The 22,309-nt window shown below is 37.5% G+C and overlaps 1 protein-coding gene across 1 annotated transcript; it reads left to right on the forward strand.

Moving 5' to 3' along the window:
* The first annotated feature begins 4,643 nt into the window (after nucleotides 1-4,643).
* On the forward strand, nucleotides 4,644-8,166 carry nkx6.1 (NK6 homeobox 1). The gene is made up of 3 exons (XM_044333170.1): nucleotides 4,644-5,954; nucleotides 6,230-6,402; nucleotides 7,204-8,166. Exons 1-3 carry the CDS (start codon nucleotides 5,393-5,395, stop codon nucleotides 7,435-7,437), a joined length of 969 nt encoding a protein of 322 aa, XP_044189105.1. The 5' UTR covers nucleotides 4,644-5,392; the 3' UTR covers nucleotides 7,438-8,166.
* The last annotated feature ends 14,143 nt before the right edge of the window (nucleotides 8,167-22,309 follow it).

The raw sequence follows: 22,309 nt of genomic DNA on the forward strand, positions 1-22,309 counted from the left end.
TCTGACTGAAACATAACGAGATATTTATTTATTTATTTATTTTGACATTAAAAACATTCATGTAAACAACAACAGACTCAGTTCAACTGTTGACTTTCGGTCAAATGTTGATTGTCCATGAAAACAAACAAATAAACAAACAAGTAAACATGTGAAACAGGAGAGACGTGTGAACTATAACATGAACAACAATCACAATCACAAACACAAACACATGACAACAAGCTGAGTTTGCTTCTGTGAAAACGTTTATTTACAAACATCAGCTGTGAAATATTAACATTCATCCATCTTGAATATTTCTGATGTGGAAGAAGTATTTACATCTTTACTCTTATCACAGTTACTGTGTTATGATTTACTGGCTGCAGCTTTAATGTTGCAGGTTTTTATTAATGACTTAATATATGTTTATAAAACGTGAAGAGTAACTGCAGCTGTCGGATACATTAAAGCAGTTAAAGTATAATGAAGCAGTACACTGTGATAGCATCATAAAACCCTCAAAGATAAATAATAAAAACATAAATAACTAAAAACTCAGACAGTTTTCTACCTTCCAGTCATGTGACTTCATTATATTTTCCATCTTCAGGTCACTTTTAATCATTTAAAGCATCACTTCTTCTTATTTAACTACAACAACACCATCCTGGTTGTTTACTGCTGAGATGATCAATCAGCTGCTGTTGCATTCTGGGTCTTTTAAATGATCAGAAAGCTTCTTAAATAACCAGATGTGTTATTGAGATATCAATGTGTGTGACATCATCCAAACATCTGTCCAATCATGAGGCTGAAATCAGACGAAGGCTGAAGACAACACGTCTTTATGTTCCTGTGAATGTTTTCAAATGTTCGTCCTTTACATGATCATTGAAAAATAAATTGATTGACAGAAAATTAATCGGCAGGTATTTTGATCAAAATGTCCAGATTCTCTGATTCAGCTTGTTAAATGTGAATATTTTCTGGTTTCTTTATGACAGTAAACTGAAGATGTTTGATGACGTCGTCTTTGGGAAACACTGATCAACAGTTTTCACCGTTTTCTGGATCAAACAACTAATCAATGAATCAAGAAAATGATTGAGGATGAAAAATAATCTTAATGTAGTATTTCTGCTGCATCGGTTCATAATGTTCTTACATGTATGTTGTTTATATTATATAATATCAATAATTAACAGATGACGTATCACGTGACATCACAACTCATCTTTGCTTACAGGTGTGTTCATGTTTACCTGCTGTGTGTGTGTGTGTGTGTGTGTGTGTGTGTGTGTGTGTGTGTGTGCCACCTGATGATTGCATGAATTCAATGTAAATATGTTTTATTTAGACACAACAAATTCACAAATTTCTTCTTACAGTCTCAACACTTCGACCATCATCAGAGCTTCGAGTCATCTGAATCTGAAGAGTTTTTAACAGTTTATATCCTGTAGATTATATTCTGTCATTTATATTCTGTAGTTTATATTCTGTAGTTTATATTCTGTAGTTTATATTCTGTAGATTATATTCTGTAGTTTATATTCTGTAGATTATATTATGTAGTTTATATTCTGTAGTTTATATCCTGTAGTTTATATTCTGTAGTTTATATTCTGTAGTTTATATTCTGTAGATTATATTCTGTCATTTATATTCTGTAGTTTATATTCTGTAGTTTATATTCTGTAGATTATATTCTGTAGTTTATATTCTGTAGATTATATTCTGTAGTTTATATTCTGTAGTTTATATTCTGTAGTTTATATTCTGTAGTTTATATTCTGTAGTTTATATTCTGCAGATTATATTCTGTAGATTATATTCTGTAGTTTATATTCTGTAGATTATATTCTGTATTTTATATTCTGTAGTTTATATTCTGTAGATTATATTCTGTCATTTATATTCTGTAGTTTATATTATGTAGATTATATTCTGTAGTTTATATTCTGTAGATTATATTCTGTAGATTATATTCTGTAGATTATATTCTGCACTTTATATTCTGTAGTTTATATTCTGTAGATTATATTCTGTAGTTTATATTCTGTAGTTTATATTCTGCACTTTATATTCTGTAGATTATATTCTGTAGTTTATATTCTGCAGATTATATTCTGTAGATTATATTCTGTAGTTTATATTCTGCACTTTATATTCTGTAGTTTATATTCTGTAGATTATATTCTGTAGTTTATATTCTGTAGTTTATATTCTGTAGATTATATTCTGTAGATTATATTCTGTAGTTTATATTCTGTAGATTATATTCTGCACTTTATATTCTGTAGATTATATTCTGTAGATTATATTCTGTAGTTTATATTCTGTAGTTTATATTCTGCACTTTATATTCTGTAGTTTATATTCTGTAGATTATATTCTGTAGTTTATATTCTGCAGATTATATTCTGTAGGTTATATTCTGTAGTTTATATTCTGTAGTTTATATTCTGTAGATTATATCCTGTAGTTTATATTCTGTAGATTATATTCTGTCGTTTATATTCTGTAGTTTATATTCTGTAGATTATATTCTGTAGTTTATATTCTGTAGATTATATTCTGTCGTTTATATTCTGTAGTTTATATTCTGTAGTTTATATTCTATAGTTTATATTCTGTAGTTTATATTCTGTAGATTATATTCTGTAGTTTATATTCTGTAGATTATATTCTGCACTTTATATTCTGTAGATTATATTCTGTAGTTTATATTCTGTAGTTTATATTCTGTAGTTTATATTCTGCACTTTATATTCTGTAGTTTATATTCTGTAGATTATATTCTGTAGTTTATATTCTGCAGATTATATTCTGTAGATTATATTCTGTAGTTTATATCCTGTAGTTTATATTCTGTAGATTATATTCTGTAGATTATATTCTGTAGTTTATATTCTGTAGTTTATATTCTGTAATTTATATTCTGTAGATTATATTCTGTAGTTTATATTCTGTAGATTATATTCTGTCGTTTATATTCTGTAGTTTATATTCTGTAGTTTATATTCTATAGTTTATATTCTGTAGTTTATATTCTGTAGATTATATTCTGTAGTTTATATTCTGTAGATTATATTCTGTAGATTATATTCTGTAGTTTATATTCTGTAGATTATATTCTGTAGATTATATTCTGTCGTTTATATTCTGTAGTTTATATTCTGTAGTTTATATTCTATAGTTTATATTCTGTAGTTTATATTCTGTAGATTATATTCTGTAGATTATATTCTGTAGATTATATTCTGTAGTTTATATTCTGTAGATTATATTCTGTAGTTTATATTCTGTAGATTATATTCTTTAGTTTATATTCTGTAGTTTATATTCTGTAGTTAGAGGCTGACACGTGGCAGATATGTTACAGACTGTTCGTGACCTCCGTATGTGTGAAGTTCTGTCTGCTGCTGATAAGTTCAGTATTTCGTGTCTAATCTGTTAAACAAACATGAAACTCCTTCATGTTCAGATTCTGAAACCTTCTGTTTCATCATTTATTTCTGAATGAGACGAAGGATCAACTGAACCAGTTTGACTCAGCTGGATGAACTTTAACCCAGTTTTAGTGTCATTAACTAAAATGTGTTTATTTTGACTCTCACTCTCCAGCTGACATGATAAGATGATTATTATATTAGTCAAGTCATTTTTAATCAGAAACACCCAATAATTCTGTCAGCAGCTTCTCACATGTGAATATTTGCTAGTTTTCCAGTTTTCCATCATCGTAACTCAACATCTTTGTGTTTATTTTCACTATAATGATTCACACTGTTCACACCGATCAACCAATAGAGTATTAAAGACAGTAACGACCGTCCTGTGATGGAATAATATGACCCTCAGTTTAATGAAACTAGATTTGAACTTTACTGCTGCTGATTTATAACTAATCTGAGATCAATCAGATGATGTGAAGGAAACGTGAAGGTCTTAAAAACCGTCACAGACGATGTTGTTAGTTGATCTAAATGATGTTCAGGAGACAAAGCTGCAGTAGATTATAACTGTCCAGTTAGTTTAGTTTAGTAACTCAGCAGTAATAAATGAATCTGACTCTAACACTGAGTTAAAACATCTTTAACGTGTTTATCAGTTAAAGTTCTGCCTTAAAATGTTACGTTAAGTCAATAAATACAAACAGTTTAACAAACCAGAAGTTCATTTATTAAACTGCTCAGACAGATCATCTTTAATTCAGATGATGTTTTTATTTATATTTCCTTCATCTGAAGAGTTTTTGGTTGCTGTGTAAAGATAATAATATAATATAATAATAATAATAATATAATAATATAATAATATACAGGCTGCCGTCAGTCAGATTATTATTCATGTAGTGTTGAACTTTGACCTTCATCAGGGTTTATTGACTTATTCTAACACATATTAAAGACACACAGCAACTTTCCATCATGTCAAACTACAAAACATGACGTTTTAACTCTTCAGCAATGCATGCTGGGAAATCTGCTAACATGCTGATCATGTTTTTAATTTAACCAGTTGAGTTCATTCAACTCATCATTTTAAGTCAGAAGATTTTTTTTATAAATATAAGTTATGAAATTATTTTGAAATAAAAAAAACTACATTTTCTTATTTTAAGGTTTAATTTGGTCTCATTTAAAACTATAAAATCTATTTATTTAACTGAAGTTAATAACAAATAAGAGTTGATTCCACTAAACTCTTGTGTGATATTTTACAGTGTTCTTGCTTAAAATTTTGACCCAATTGGCTCCATTTTGACTCTGTGATGTTTTTACACATAAACAAGATCAAATAAGAAATAATCTACCTCAGAAATATAAAATAAATGTGTTATTGGAGAAAAAGATGTTTCCTCGTGACAGAATCTAAAAAATTCTTCTTTTCCAAACTCCAGAACTCATTAAAAATAAAAAACTCTTTTATATCCGTTTATTTCTCCTCTGATGGTGTCTCTTCCAGCAAATCAGCGGCCGCCTCTCAGCCAATCAGGAGGCCCCCCGAAATCCAGACAGTTACGTCACGGTCGGGTCAGCCAATCAGCGCAGAGACCCCCGCCCTCCGCGCTCCGTTTTGTGCTCAGAAAGTTTGGACTTGGAGCTGATAGACAGCAGGACAGATGATCATGTTTTATTATCTCACACAACTTCTGCTCCTGCGCACTGACGCTGCTGCTGCTGCTGCGGGTTCTGATGCGGGACTGTGCGGGGCTCTTTGGTGCTTTTATTGCGGGTTGAAGAGTTTGGATTTCCTGTCGGACTGAGCTGAGATGGGCTTTGAACTGCGGGTTTTTGCGTGCAGCTGCCGGTTCTAGTCTGGACTGTGTCCGGCGCGCAGGGCCCTAAAAACCCGGAGAACCGCACTCCAGCCCCGCAGGGTCCCCGCAGAGAGGGGGGTTATGTTAGCCGTGGGTCCGATGGACGGGTCCCGACAGAGCGCCTTCCTCCTCAGCACCCCTCCTCTAGCAGCTCTGCACAGCATGACCGAGATGAAGACCCCGCTGTACCCGGCGTACCCGCTGTCCTCCACCGGCCCCAACTCCTCCACCTCCCCGGCCACCACTTCTCCCAACCCGGGCGGCATGGCCGTGTCCTCCCCGGGGATCAAGTCCTCCGCGGGGCTGTCCTCGGGGCTCGGCTCCCCGCAGCTCTGCTCCTCCGCCACCCCGCACGGAATAAACGACATCCTGAACCGGCCCATCGCGACCTGCGCCGGAGCCACGGCCGTGGCGGCCGCCGCCGCCGCCTCCTCCTCGGCGGGGCTCCTGTCAGGGCTGCCCCGGTTCAGCAGCCTCAGCCCGCCGCCGCCGCCCGGACTTTACTTCAGCCCCGGCGCCGCGGCGGTGGCGGTGGCCCGGTACCCGAAGCCCCTGGCGGACCTCCCGGGCAGGACGCCGATCTTCTGGCCGGGAGTCATGCAGAGCCCGCACTGGAGGGACGCCAGATTTGCGTGTTCAGCCCGTAAGTGTGTGCGGGCCGGTGGCGGGAAAACCGGGACTAAATAACTTTAAAAAGGCTTTTTAATTCTCTCACAACGAAATCAATTCATATTATTAAAATACAATTTAAAAAAAATAATCTTGAGATGTTTCTGTTTTAATTCAGTGTAAATATTTTGCAGTAAAAGCCAAACGGAAATAATATGAATATTATTGATAATAATGATGATGATGATGATGATGATAGTGGATGAAGCGGCCTGTAGATGATGGGTTTTTATTGTGTGGTTGTTTCAGATCAGAACTCCGTCTTACTGGACAAAGACGGGAAAAGAAAACACACGAGACCAACGTTCTCCGGACAGCAGATCTTTGCGCTGGAAAAGACTTTTGAACAAACTAAATATCTGGCGGGACCCGAGAGAGCGCGGCTGGCTTATTCTCTGGGCATGACGGAGAGCCAGGTCAAGGTAATCCACTACATATCTATACAAATATATATATAGAAATAACTATATAAATATATACATGTAAATAATGATATGACAGGGAGCCAATTCAAGGTAAAATAATAAACTGAAGCAGCTTCTTTTATTTTAGCAAAACAAATGATTTCATAATAAACATCTTGTTTCTCTATATTGAAAAAAAAAAAGAACAAATGTTTTTAATTTTGGATAAAATGCTGCTAATTGATGAATCAATGAGTAAGTTTTTATATTAATGATCTGACATGTTGTCCTGTGAACATTCAGCTCATTTTAACTTATTGAGGAAAATCAGGCTTAAAATGTCATTTAATGCACGAGGCCTTTCTATCAGAAAGGTCACGAGCTTCATTCAAGTCTAAATTTCTCCCATGATGCATCATGTTTATTTCCTGCGTGTCTTTTATTATGTGAAACACCTGCTTTGCTTTTTTTTTTTTTTACACGAATTTTATTATAAATGTTATTTGATTCAGTTTAAATAATAATCACGTGTTTATTTCTTGTTATTTTCATCTGTGAAACATTTGTTTTGCATCTTTCGCTTGAAATATTTTGTTTATTTAAAGTTTTATGACACATTTGATTATATTATAACACATTATAATTATTACTGTAGTTTATTTTCATGGTTTGTTTCTGGAACATGAATCTAAAATGAAGCTGCAGAAGAAGAAGAAGACAAGCTGCGCACCTGCAGGCGCGTGAGATGCCAGAACAATTAAAAACAATATGTGTGTGTGCGTGTGTGTGTGTGTACGCGCGCGCGCGTGTGTGTTGCAGGTGTGGTTCCAGAACAGGAGGACTAAATGGAGGAAAAAGCACGCGGCGGAGATGGCCACCGCCAAGAAGAAGCAGGACTCGGAGACGGAGCGTCTGAAGGGGACGTCAGAGAACGAGGACGAGGACGACGACTACAACAAACCTCTGGACCCGAACTCAGACGACGAGAAGATCACACAGCTGCTGAAGAAGCACAAACCGCTGCTGCACACGTCGGAGAACGACAGCTCCTAACTTCCTCTTTCTGCGGGGAAAAAAGACGTGAAGTGACGTGAAGGAACTCTGTCTGTCTGGAGTCTGCAGCTTCACTTCTTTTCCTCCATTTTTTTAAACTTTTATTTTGTTTTGGTTTTTTTTTTGCACGAAGTCCGGAAGGAAATAAGAAGAGTTGATTTTATAATCCGGACTCGTTCCGACACAGAAGACGACACTTACCTGTAAATAGAACCGTGAGTTGTATCCAATAGAAATTATCCTGCTGTGAATAATTTATGTGTAAAAAAAAAACCAGTTTTTTTGTAAAGACGCTCAGCTGAAATTTCACTTTTTATTTCGTTTCTTATAATAATAATAATAATAATAATAATAATGATAATAATAATAATAATAATCACAGCGCCTCCGGAGGGTCCGTGAAGGCCTCTTGACTCACTTATCAGAGCTGGAGGAGCTCTTTGAACGCACCACCACCCTGTACACACACACACACACACACACACACACACACACACACACACACACACACACACACACCTGTGCACCTGTGACACACCTGACTGACTGAACCTTTATTTATATGTTTTAAGTTGTGACTGGCGCCTGCGCAGTTGTGTATCATCGCAGGTTCATGTAATGCACTTTTATTTAATAAAAACTCAAATGTTTGCTGTTTTTTTCACCCGCGAGATGTTAATTAATACACGAGTTTCAATTGATTAATAACAGCATTGATTAATGATTGAATAGCAGGCAAATAGCCAATTAAAGCTCTAATTCATTTTCATTTTTAAACACTTTTTCTATTTCTGCTGCGATGCTGCTGCAGATCAAACATTATTATTATTATTTATGTGATTATTATGATATAATTTATTGTGTTTTGTTTGATTTTTATAGTTCTTAGAAATAAATTCACATTTTTAAACATTTTGAGTCGATTTTGAAACAGAAAATCAGCAACAACTCGCTTTTAAAGAAGGAAACCAGCAAATCTGAAGGAATTTTATATAAAATTGTGAAATATTTTAATTTAATCGGAATAACTGAACGTTTTTTTTTTCTCGAGTTTTCGTTGAGGCAGAAAAAGCTGACGTGAGTGTGAAGCTTCACGGTTTTGTTGTCAGATTGAAACGCAGCGAAGCGACGAGCAGCCGCTGATATTTAATTCATCACATGTGGATCCAGATGTGACGCCACGTGCGTCTCATCATAAAGTCCCGACTGACACCCGGAAACAAAGAAGACGAGATTTATGAACGAAAAAAAAAATGTCATAAAAAAAAAGGAGAAAATCTTCTTTCTGCTGCGGAGTCTCAGCAGCAGGTTGATCCGAGCAGCAGCAGCTTCAGTCTGATTCAGTCTGGACATTTCACCGCGGATCCACCTTCATTATTATTCACCTATAATATCACAGCTGCATTTATAAACATAATAATAATAATAATAATAATAATAATAATAATAATAATAATAATAATAATAATGATAATAATGATACTGTTATAAAACAATCAGGCAGCTTCACATTTATGAAAACGTATTTAAACATTTATTCTTTTTTTAACTAGAAACTAAAACTACATTTTTTTTTATTTTAATGATCTTTTTGTTTTTTTGCAAACTAAATAATATTCAGTAAAACAGAAAATAGATTCTGCGTGTAAAAAGTGTTTTTTTTTTTTTTTATTAAAGTCAGAATATAAATGACGTCAAACTTGATTAAATTGAGTCAAATTGAAGAGAAAAGCTGTAAAAACTGAATCAACTGTAAAAAAAAATAAAAATAAAAATCAACATTTCAGCATTTTTATAAACTCTTTTATCCACTTTGGATCAAATTAACTTTGAATAATTATAATTGACATTTAACAAATAAGGTTTAAATAAGAAAATTCTCATAAACTGAAGTCATGAAGCATCAAACTGATAAAATGATGAAGAACATTTCGACTGATTTGGATTTTTATTCTTTTACATTTAATATATTTGACATCAAACAAAGAGAAAACTGTAGATTTTCAGCTAATTATATGTATGTTTATATATTCTATGTTTCAGACACACAGGAGATGATTTTCTATTAATTTCTGTTAATTTGTATTTTCTGACAGATTATAATCTGTGTTCGTGTTTCCTGTCTGAAGCGAGCTCAAACTCTGCAGAACGTCTCAGGAACCTTTATCATCATCATCATCATCATCATCATCTTCATCATCTCACGACCTCTGAGATTTATCTGGTGACCTCTTCGGGGGGGTCCTGCCCCTCAGGTTGAGAACCGCTCTTCCTCACATGGATGGATATAAAAGCAGCTTTGAGTCACTAATTTAAAAATAAAACTGAAATGTTTCATCAATAAACTGATCGACAGGAAATTAATCAGCAACTATTTTAATAATTAAAACATCACAGAGCAGCTGCTCAACTTTATGAGGATTTTCTGCTTTTTATGTTTTTATAAACTGAATATTTTTTGTGTTTTATTTATTATAACAAACATTTTTCACTTTTTTTTGACATTTTATATAAAAACAATGTATTGATTGATCAGGAAACAGTCATAGTTTGCAGCTCTGATGTGTATTTTGTGTGTAATTATAGATTATAATCTCTCTTCAGGTCTTTAAAACCTTCAAACATTCACAGAAACAACTCAGAGGCATCGTGTCCTCAGCGGTTCTCAACCTGAGGGGCAGTTCCCTGTGAACAGGCCACTAGATGAATGTCAGAGGTCCTGAGACGATGAACAAAAGCAAAGATGATAAAAAGCAGAAAGTCAGAGCTGGAGGCAGAGACGAGCTGACGATCAGCTGCTTCAATAAAGCTTCAATTAGAACAGATTGAATCGTTCAGCTGTGGTTTCTCTGCTTCGACATGTTTAAACGTCTGAAAACTCTGAAGCTTCCTGAATAAAACTTTGAGTCGTTTTGAGCAGAAACGTTGAGAATCACGTCTGCAGGTTTCTGCCTGTTTCATTAAACAGGAGACATGAACACAGATTATAATCAATAATCTGCTCTGTGTGTCTGAAACAATGTTGTAATAAAGTTTTCACTACATGTTTATTCCTTTAACATCCTGAAAACAACACAAACAATAATAAAACAATAAAACACAATCCTGTCAGAACATAAAATGATGAAACAACATGATCATGTTTGCAGCTTAATTAAGATTATTTATGAGTATTTATGGATAATGAATACAGATGATCTGAGTTAAATGATCAGTCAGTTCATCAATTAGTCGATTGACAGAAATTATTTTATATTTTTATCATTTTTTAAGCAAAAATAGTGAAAATGTTCTGGTTTCAGCTTCTCAAACGTCTCAGATTTGCAGCTTTTCTGTGTTTTGAAGACGTCACTCTGGACTCTGAGAAGGTAAAACAACATTTTTATATTTATGAAAACAACTTTACTCTTCAGAGTTAGTTTACTGACTTAAATATGACCAAACAAACATGTAAAATAACTTCAGATGATCCAATAAAAACAATATTCTACATAAAAACACAATTCTGTCAAAATGTAATGAAAATGACTGAAGAGTTTTCAGCTTCATTAAGATTATTAACGAGTGTTTATGAAGAGAGAATAAACACGTCAGAAGATGTAACATATAATATAATAATACATATAGATATTTAAAGACATTTTTACAGAAATAATTATTGATCGAGAGAATAATTTACAGATTATAACACATATCTGCTGATCAATAACAGTTATTGGAGGATCAGTCGCGATACACCGATACTGACGATAATCTGAAATATTGATATCATGTTATATATAATACACATAACGTAAATAATCCAACACACACACACACACACACACACACACACACACACACACACACACTCGAAAAGAGACAAAACAAACAATAAATAAAGTTAAAGATGAATTTGACTGATAACATTTTTATTTTTAATTTTCTACAGATATGATGATAATAATGTTATTATGAATTATTTTGGAAACTATTATCATCATTACAGCCTGGATCTCTCTGGAATCGTGGCTGTAAACATTTAAAGTGAAGAGTTTTCTCTACACGTTCGAGCATTAAACACAAACTTCATCAACACAAAGACTTTAAAGTGAAGCTTCAACACTCGTGTTTGTTTCAGAGGAAACTTCATCAGGATCAAACTGCAGCGTCAAACACAAAGAGATGCAAATATAATTCAGTTTTATTGTTTAAAAAGAACATAACATGTGATTCTTAGTGTCCGTCATGTGACCTTTTTTCTTTCTGGACAAAAAGACGAAACGTTTTATGGTTTGATAAAAGACAGAAAACAGTAACACGACACTGACGGTGAGACATCAGGATATTAAACAGTGTGTTTATTTTAGTGATGAAATATGGCAGCTGTGACCATTTTAAGGATGTGATATACACCACAGCTTTATTTAAATCTCCCTCTTTAACATTTATGAGCAGTTAATAAACACTTAATAACTGTTTATAACTATTATAATGCAGCTATAAGCAGATGTACAGAGTTTATTAATGAATATCAACGATCATAACTCCACATTTGTTCATGTGTGTATTATTATATATGATTATTACATTATAAAGCATTTATGAAACATGTTTATATGACGTCATCACATGTTAAATATCTGATGTAATAAACATGTTTCATATGAGGAGTTTTAGTTGTTGACAAATACTTTAGTAAGAAAGAAAACTGCAGATTAAATCAGTTTTCTTTTGGATGATTCAACAACAACTGCTGCTGCAGTGTTTCTTCTTCATCATATTCAACAGCAGCTGAGGATTGTGGGTATTGTAGTATTTAGATCCGTCCACCAAACTAACAGAAAAAAAAACTTGATTTCTCAGAAATAAAGTTGAAATAATGTAAACTGGTATCAGAACATGAACATGTATGATGGTCACATCATCCAGGAGTTTCTGTGTCCTGTCAAATTTAACAGATCATTTCATCTGTTGTCATGGCAACCCATAAATATAAACATGTAAACGCTGTGGGACGCGTGTCAGCTGCCACCATGTTGGTAAATTCACTTATTGTGAACTGAATTTATTATTATTAATTATTCCATTTATTGATAGTAAACCTGCAGACACACACACACACACACACACACACACACACACACACACACACACACACAGGAGCGACCTGATGATGTCATCAAAGAATAAACGCTGCTTTCACACCGACTTCATTTATACTGTTGATCACGTCTCTAACAAACAGCCCAAAGATCATCATCATCATCATCATCATTATTATTATTATTATTATCTGAGTTTTGTTTATACAGTTTGAGAATAATGTGTAACTGATTATATAACTCATCATTTATATAAACAGTGTTGAAAATATGAATATTATTGGAACAGAATGGTGAAGTTTGTTGACATTTGACATTTTTAATAATTATAACTATTGAAATCTTAAAAAAAATATTGAATCTCTATCAATAGTTTTTAAATCATCATAGTAATAATAATAATATAATAATAAACTTTATTTATAAAAACCTTTCATACAGAAATGACATGCAGAGTGATTCACATGACCAAAGACATAAAAACAGAGACAGAAATCTGTAATTAAAGTAAAACTAATCATAAAACAACAATATGAAAACAGATAATACTTTGAAATAATTACAAAACATAACTTTAATTCATTGTAGTAATTTGTATTCTGTGATTGATTGATTGACAGTTATGATGCTGTGAGTTAAAGCTCCTCCCACAATATGGTGGCTGTGATGACTCAGTGATAAAATGACCAGCGGCGCCCAGTTAAAGCATCTACGTGTATGTAGAATATCTATGATGGGAAACGCTCGGTCACAGGCCTGAAGGTTACAGACGGTTTCCATTAATATCCCCAAAACTGCACAAGAGCTGCAGGATCATTAGAGTTTATATTTCCTGATACAAAAGTGAAGATCATTCAAATTTTAGTTTAATTCCTCAAACATCAGTTTCCATCATAAAGGAGAAATTATTACATGTGAGTCAGATGAAGTTTGATTGATCAGCAGTGATGTGATGATGACGTTTAATGAGGTCACAGCGTCTATGAGCTCCAGGTTAGCATGAAGCTAACGTGTTCTACGTCCACTCCAGGTGGAGTTAACGTGTTCTATGTTGACTCCAGGTGGAGTTAATGTGTTCTAAGTCGACTCCAGGTGGAGTTAACGTGTTCTATGTTGACTCCAGGTGGAGTTAACGTGTTCTATGTTGACTCCAGGTGGAGTTAATGTGTTCTAAGTCGACTCCAGGTGGCGTTAACGTGTTCTAAGTCGACTCCAGGTGGAGTTAACGTGTTCTATGTTGACTCCAGGTGGAGTTAACGTGTTCTAAGTCGACTCCAGGTGGCGTTAACGTGTTCTACGTCGACTCCAGGTGGCGTTAACGTGTTCTAAGTCGACTCCAGGTGGAGTTAACGTGTTCTATGTTGACTCCAGGTGGAGTTAATGTGTTCTAAGTCGACTCCAGGTTGAGTTAACATGTTCTACGTCGACTCCAGGTGGCGTTAACGTGTTCTACGTCGACTCCAGGTGGCGTTAACGTGTTCTACGTCGACTCCAGGTGGAGTTAACGTGTTCTAAGTCGACTCCAGGTGGAGTTAACGTGTTCTATGTTGACTCCAGGTTGAGTTAACGTGTTCTACGTCGACTCCAGGTGGAGTTAACGTGTTCTGAGTCGACTCCAGGTGGAGTTAACGTGTTCTGAGTCGACTCCAGGTGGAGTTAACGTGTTCTGAGTCGACTCCAGGTGGAGTTAACGTGTTCTGAGTCGACTCCAGGTGGAGTTAACGTGTTCTGAGTCGACTCCAGGTGGAGTTAACGTGTTCTAAGTCGACTCCAGGTGGCGTTAACGTGTTCTACGTCGACTCCAGGTGGAGTTAACGTGTTCTACGTCGACTCCAGGTGGAGTTAACGTGTTCTAAGTCGACTCCAGGTGGAGTTAACGTGTTCTATGTCGACTCCAGGTTGAGTTAACATGTTCTACGTCGACTCCAGGTGGAGTTAACGTGTTCTACGTCGACTCCAGGTGGAGTTAACGTGTTCTGAGTCGACTCCAGGTGGAGTTAACGTGTTCTACGTCGACTCCAGGTGGAGTTAACGTGTTCTACGTCGACTCCAGGTGGAGTTAACATGTTCTACGTCGACTCCAGGTGGAGTTAACGTGTTCTGAGTCGACTCCAGGTGGAGTTAACGTGTTCTACGTCGACTCCAGGTGGAGTTAACGTGTTCTGAGTCGACTCCAGGTGGAGTTAACGTGTTCTGAGTCGACTCCAGGTGGAGTTAACGTGTTCTGAGTCGACTCCAGGTGGAGTTAACGTGTTCTAAGTCGACTCCAGGTGGAGTTAACGTGTTCTAAGTCGACTCCAGGTGGAGTTAACAGGCTCTCCATTGACTCCAGGTGGAGTTAACGTGTTCTAAGTCGACTCCAGGTGGAGTTAACGTGTTCTAAGTCGACTCCAGGTGGAGTTAACGTGTTCTAAGTCGACTCCAGGTGGAGTTAACAGGCTCTCCATTGACTCCAGGTGGAGTTAACGTGTTCTAAGTCGACTCCAGGTGGCGTTAACGTGTTCTACGTCGACTCCAGGTGGAGTTAACGTGTTCTACGTCGACTCCAGGTGGAGTTAACGTGTTCTAAGTCGACTCCAGGTGGAGTTAACGTGTTCTATGTTGACTCCAGGTTGAGTTAACATGTTCTACGTCGACTCCAGGTGGAGTTAACGTGTTCTGAGTCGACTCCAGGTGGAGTTAACGTGTTCTGAGTCGACTCCAGGTGGAGTTAACGTGTTCTACGTCGACTCCAGGTGGAGTTAACATGTTCTACGTCGACTCCAGGTGGAGTTAACGTGTTCTGAGTCGACTCCAGGTGGAGTTAACGTGTTCTAAGTCGACTCCAGGTGGAGTTAACGTGTTCTACGTCGACTCCAGGTGGAGTTAACGTGTTCTGAGTCGACTCCAGGTGGAGTTAACGTGTTCTGAGTCGACTCCAGGTGGAGTTAACGTGTTCTGAGTCGACTCCAGGTGGAGTTAACGTGTTCTAAGTCGACTCCAGGTGGAGTTAACGTGTTCTAAGTCGACTCCAGGTGGAGTTAACAGGCTCTCCATTGACTCCAGGTGGAGTTAACGTGTTCTAAGTCGACTCCAGGTGGAGTTAACGTGTTCTAAGTCGACTCCAGGTGGAGTTAACGTGTTCTAAGTCGACTCCAGGTGGAGTTAACAGGCTCTCCATTGACTCCAGGTGGAGTTAACGTGTTCTACGTTGACTCCAGGTGGAGTTAACAGGCTCTCTGTTGACTCCAGGTGGAGTTGAACATTGCTTTTATGTGTTCCAGGTGTAGTGAACACAGGCTGTGGTCCTCAGGGACCGCCGGCAGCATCTGTTCAGTGGCGTCCGCTGCCAGCCGGCCGCCGTTCGCTCTACAGCTGCTGATACCTGCAGCCACAGATCTGAGTCCCGACTGTCTGAAGACTTTCATACTTCTAGTTTCTACTGAGCTCATCTGTTGTAAAGTTGTGTTTTATCAACCTGAGGGACAGCTGGTATTATTCCAACATAGGAGGACTGTGATTACTGTCTTTAATAATCCATTGATTGATCAGTGTATAACATGTTGATCATTATTTCCTGAAGCACAAATCAACATGTTCAGATGACTTGATTTGTCAGAAACACAAAGATGTTGAGTTACTATCATGGAAAACAGGAAAACCAGCAAATATTCACCTGTGAGAAGCTGCTGACGGAGAAGTTTTGACATTTTTACTTTAATAAACCAGTGAAACAATAAACTGCATGTTAACGGACTAATGGATGAACCATCTCAGTGCTTGCAGGTACAGTCGGGGTCATCAGGGGTCAACAGGAAGTTAACATGGCGGTGAGCTTGTTTCATCTCACACTGGGTCAAAATAAACATATTTTAGTTAACAATAATATAAAGAATAATAATAAATGCATTAATGTGAGTAAACTGACTAATTATAACGAGTTGAAGCTGATCATATGGCAGCAACACGCTCCCACAGTCTACAGCAGGCACGAGGAAATATTTAAGACGTTTGTTCATCAACTTTAAGACTTTTTAAAGCTTCTAAGACCTGATTTTAAATTCTTTTTCAGCCTTTAAAGATGCTGCAGATTCTCTGTTTTGTGATCAGCGAGGAACAGAAACTGAATGCAACCTGTTAGCAGCGTTCAGCCGGCGGCGCTACCTGTTGACTCCACACTAAATCTTTCCTGTTTGGCTGCGTGACTAATGTGTTAGCCGATCTTTATAAAGAGCCCATTGACAGGCTCTCAGTTGACCGTGTACTACAAGAGATTACACACAAGGACATGTGTGACGGGGGGCCGCGGCTCCCACAGCCTGCGGCCTTATCTCGCTCTCACCCGCCTGGAGTCCTGAGATAAGCAGCGCCTTGGGATCCCCCCCATTATGAAGAGCCGCCGGGCCGCACGGCAGCAGCTTCTTCTGCTTAAACACATTCATGGTTGAGTGGAAACATTGTGCTTCTGACAGAATGTAATTCATTCCTGCGGCATTACGCTGCTCACTGAGTGCAGTAATCAGCGGCCCGTAGGGTACGAGAATAAAGTCATTGTTAATTGCTCTGTCTGCTTCAGCAACTTAATGACAACTTATGTCAATCATTAACTGAGTCCCACAGAGAGCCGGCGTTTGAAGCAGGTGCTCCTTCCAGAGGGAGAGCTCACCTGCTGGCTCCGAGCTGCAGATGTAATCTGTGTTCGGTGTTATCAGAGAGTCTGGGTGGCAACCTCATCCAAGTATTTATTCTGAGATAATCTCCTTTAATGATGTTTCACCTCTCTGCCTCTGTCAGAGGAGCGTCTCCTGTACGCTGGCTTATGATCAGGTGTCGTCACATGACAGCAAGGCCAGGAAACTCATATTAACAGCTAATCCAGGCAGGAAGATTGTTTCCCCACAAGTCTCTGTGTCATCACTCTGAAGGCCGACGTATCTCTGAAAACTACTGGTTTTATCAAGAACACATTAAAAACAGTTTCCTGTTGTCTGAGGAGCGACAGCAGCTGTGTGAATGAAAAGTAAATGTAAACAGACTGAACGAATAAATGAATCATGTGACTGAATTTTCCACTGATCAGTGGTGTTTCCTCTATGTGTGGACAGTAACGGTGTGTTCTCACAGAGCACCGAACGTTCAGACTAGTTCAACTTTGATTTAACTTCCAGTTTTGTTACAAAAACACAAGATTCTTGTTCTCATCATCAGTCACAGTCCGACTGTGTCTGAATCCGGCCAGCGTGTTCTTGCTCCGCCTGTTTTACCCAGCATGCTTTGGGAGCTGACGATAACCAAACATCCCAGGATGCATTTTTGATTGATTTTGATCCAGGTTGAAAAGATGCTATAAAGTTCATCCTACAACTGTTAATATGTCACTTTATTGAGTTTTGATATGTTTTCAGGTGAGAAAGAAACATTTAGATTTTCAATATTTGGCGCCGGTGAGATCAGCTGATCATGTCGGCTGCTAGCGGACCGACTGATGATGATCAGCTGGTCAACATGTCGTCATACCGGAGAGAAGAGTCTGTGATTTACTGCTGGCTCTGGAATATAAATTTATGTCTCACAAATATTATAAATCTAATATTTGTTGCTGCTGTTCGAACTGCAGATGACGGAACGACGTCCTCCAGAGTCTGAACTCGGTGTCTGTCTGGGTCTCTGAAACATAGCGATCAGCTGTTAGCAACATTAGCTCTGTGCTGACTAAAATGTGTTTAGTTGCCAAAACTAAACACATTTGGATGTGAACTGAATCCTCTAAACAATATATATATATATATATATATATATTTATATATATATATATATATATAAATATATATATATATATATGTCAAAGTAAAGCAGATATACGTGTTTATTAATGTATCAGTCATCAACTTTATCTCCTCCTGTGGAGTGTTTGCTGCTGAATAAACAAATCACGAACAACAATATAGTAAAACACATCTTTATATATATAAAATATGTCTTCATAGAGACAAATACTGATTAATAAACACTTAACATGTCTGTATATCTGCTTATAACTACGTTATAATGTGTTATTAATCATTTATTAGCTGTTTATATATGATTATTAATGATGAATAGGTGGATTTAGAGTAATGTTACCTATAAATGATTCAGCATAATAAGTCCTTTAACTTTTGGTACTTTAAGTATAATTTGATGAGAGTATTTCTACACCGAACTAACGCTTCTTTAACTTTAATAAAAGATGTGAGTCGTTCTTCCAGCTCCATCAGACTGCTGGTTAGCAGCAGACTGAGGCCTGTAACTGTGTCAGGATGAAGCAGAGACAAACTGTTGTGATTAATCATGAGGCTGAGGTCGGTCGTGGCCTTCCTGAAGGATGGACGGCGGTGAAACGCCGGCTGTTATTTCTCCCGCTCAGGAGCTCGGCCCGGCTAAGTAATGACAAAATGAGCACCTTCAGTAGACTCGGGCAATGAAAAACCCTGCCCTCATCACCCGAGTCTTTTGTTCTGAATTTTATTAGCACTAGCCACGCTAAAATAACCTGTTAACACGTATCATAGTGCAGCAATAATAACCTCCTCAATCATATTTTAAAAGTCACGTCAAGGCGGCCCGGCGTAATTCATCTCTATGCAAATACCTCGGTGTCAGCCCATTAGTGTGTTGCTACAGGGGTTTTATTAAAATGCATTCTTCGCCACTCTCTTCTTACTCAGGACTAATAAAACACGAGCCCTGTTGCACAAGAATTATAGCAACTATTAGAGTAACATATGGACAGCGTGCACTCTGAGAATAAAAACCAACAGATAAAGTGGCAGGGTCAGGCAGGGTGCAAACACTTAGGAAATGGCAGTGAAGTAATAGATTGTGCCCGGGCTGGAAATCAAAGCCTGATTATACATTCATTTGGGTGGGGCTCTCCCCCCCCCCCCTCCTCTCTATAGCTGGCATCACAGAGTGTTTCAGCGTCATAAATTGAGACGGCACTAAAAAGGTAATAAACTGCATTAATGAAATTAAAACAATGGAGACGGATTCATTCAGTGATGAGGAGACGAGGACCGCGGCCTGCTGCCTTCTCGTTAATACTTCAGCTGCTGTGTTTGACACCTCGGAGCTGATGCGAGTACACAGATATACTGCGATACTGTGTTTATCACACTGGATGTCAGTTTAATCCATGAAGAGAAACACAGACAGAGTTCTGTAGTTCTGTATTTTTACCGATATATCATAATCTGGTAATTAACTCCCTGATTTAATATTTATAAGCATCATATAAACAATTAATACATGTTGTAAAGAGAGGAGATGTCTTATATCAGCTTTTAGCTAAAGATCACAACCTCTGGGCTTTATACTGTTAAATTCTTTGAGAAATAAGAGGTTGTGATCTGAAGCACAACTAGCTAACCGTGTTTCTGCACATGCTCAGTGGGTCTGCCTTACACAGAACTACTCTCTGGAGACTGAAAACATGATGCTGTTATTAGTCTTTGGAGCCGTTTCTAAACAAACTAACATGACCAAACTCTTCATGATGAAGGAACATGTGACCCAGAGCAGCGTTGTGACTCACTGACGTGTTTTTAATCAGATATATCAGCTTTGATACAAACACAATACTTGTTAGTAGATCAGTTCATTGTTGGTTTGGATCCAAACATGAGATTTGTTGACAAGAAGAATTATTCTTTAAAGTTGTTTCAGCTTTGACTGCTGGATTAATGGTGTCATTGCGTTGTGCCGTATTCTTCTTTTGTGGTAAACTGAACTTATTATTAGGAGAATCAGAACCACCAGCTGTCTAAAACAACCGAAAATCCTCCAAAACAACACACAGAAGTGTTTTCTGACAACGTTATGGTTAAGTTTTGGTTATAACTGTCTGTCAACTTTCTATTGGTCAGGGGACGATCGTGGTCATGGTGTAAATAAAACTGCTGACCGTTGGTTGTAAACAGGAAGTGAACAGTGATATTTTGTGTTAAAGTCTGATGTGGACTTTGTCGCTCTATAATAACGTCACCTGATTTGGCTCGCTGAAACGTTTCTTGAGAACAAAACAAACAGACAGGAAGAACGTGTGGTGGCTTTATGTGTGTCGCTGTTTTCTCTGCGGTGAATGGAGGTGTTCCTCTGAGCGTTCAGGGGCAGGATCAGGTGTAGATCAGCCCTCCTTAAAGAGCTCATGAAGCAGGTATGAAGCTCACAGAGACACATCAGGACTCACCTTCCGCCATCAGCGAGGTGCTGCAGGCCCTGATGAGCCCCGCCCTCCTGATTATCTGTCATTTACCGGTTTATCAAAGTCACAGGATCCCGTCTCGCCTGTGTGAGCGGCGGATTTTTCTATCTGATGGAGTCATTAATTTCTGCTGGATCATTAGCCTCCACACGGATCCCTGTTTTTGACAAATGCAGCCGCTTGATTCTGCACACAATGTGCTTCCACTGAACGCATCACATGATAAACAGGGAGCCCGTCACACATTACCCAGACTGGTTTCACTGGGTGTCTGTTCACTCCATTACAGAGGGGAGGGTTCAGTCTGCAGCCGGCGGGGGGGGGGGACACAACAGAGAAACAACATGAAATATAACACGCTGACGGAAGATGAAGTAAAGCTTCACATCAGATACCATCACACGTCAACATGACGCCGTATGATGCTGTAGATATAAAGAAGAAGTGATGTTTAAGAGGCGTTTATTGAAAAATCAAAGCTGGATCAGTTTTCTGCTCTACATTAGTGGCCAGAAGTAAAAAAAAATAAAAAGCTTCATATTTAAACCTGTCTGGCTCTTGTTTGTTTGGTTTGAGAGTTTAATTAGTTTTAATACATCTTCAAAGTCATGTTACACATAAAGAATGTGTTGAATAAAGTGAAAATAAAGACATCATGCAGCTAATGTCTTCTAGAAAAATGATCTGTCAGGTTAATGAGATGTTTTGTTCCTCAGGACTTTTGGAGAATTCATATCACATAAAGCATTTTAGGGTTCAGTCACGAGGTTCAGTCATATCAACATTTAAAAAGTCAAATTTCACAAACAATTCAAGAATTCACTTAAATATCCACTTTGGTGACACTCAAATCTGCTCTGTTGACCAATAACAAGCCGCCGTGACAGAACTGAGAGTCTGAAATGGAGGAAGCTATCGTAGCTTATTAGCTGTGTTGCTAACATCCAGTTTTATTGAAGCTCCTCTGTCAGATTAAAAAACGTCTTTGGCTATAAATGCTGTGGCATCAGTTCATATACGCGTCCCCTATACAAATGTTTCCGTCTGTCTTAAACCAACAGTCAGGAGCCCAAATGAACAGTGAAACCTGTTTTTCTTGCTGTAAACATTCCTCCTGTTCATACTGACCATTAGAAGATCCCTTCATAATGACCTTACAATGGAAGTGATGTATTTCAAAGTTTATCTGAAGCTAATATGAAGCTTCAGCGTCCAAATGAGTCAAATCAAGTAGATATCTTTCAACGTTACAGTCTTTTTAGTGTCAAAGTTCCTCTTTTTATTACTATACTTCCACCTGCAGCTCAACAGGGAAACACAAAGACTGTAAATGTGTCAGATATCCTCTTGATATGACGAACTCAGACTGCTGAAGCTGAATAGAAGCTTCACACAGACTTTTAAATGACTGTGTGGACACACTGTGGATTTTGGCCTCCATCACTTCCATTGAAAGCACATTTGAAGGATCTTTTAATATCCAGTATGAACAGGAGGAATGATTACAGACACCTGACTGCTGCTTTAACACACTGGAAAACTGAACTCATCCTTTAAATAAATAATC

The sequence above is a fragment of the Thunnus albacares genome, chromosome 18, assembly GCF_914725855.1.
Source record: "Thunnus albacares chromosome 18, fThuAlb1.1, whole genome shotgun sequence".
Taxonomy (NCBI): Eukaryota; Metazoa; Chordata; class Actinopteri; order Scombriformes; family Scombridae; genus Thunnus; species Thunnus albacares.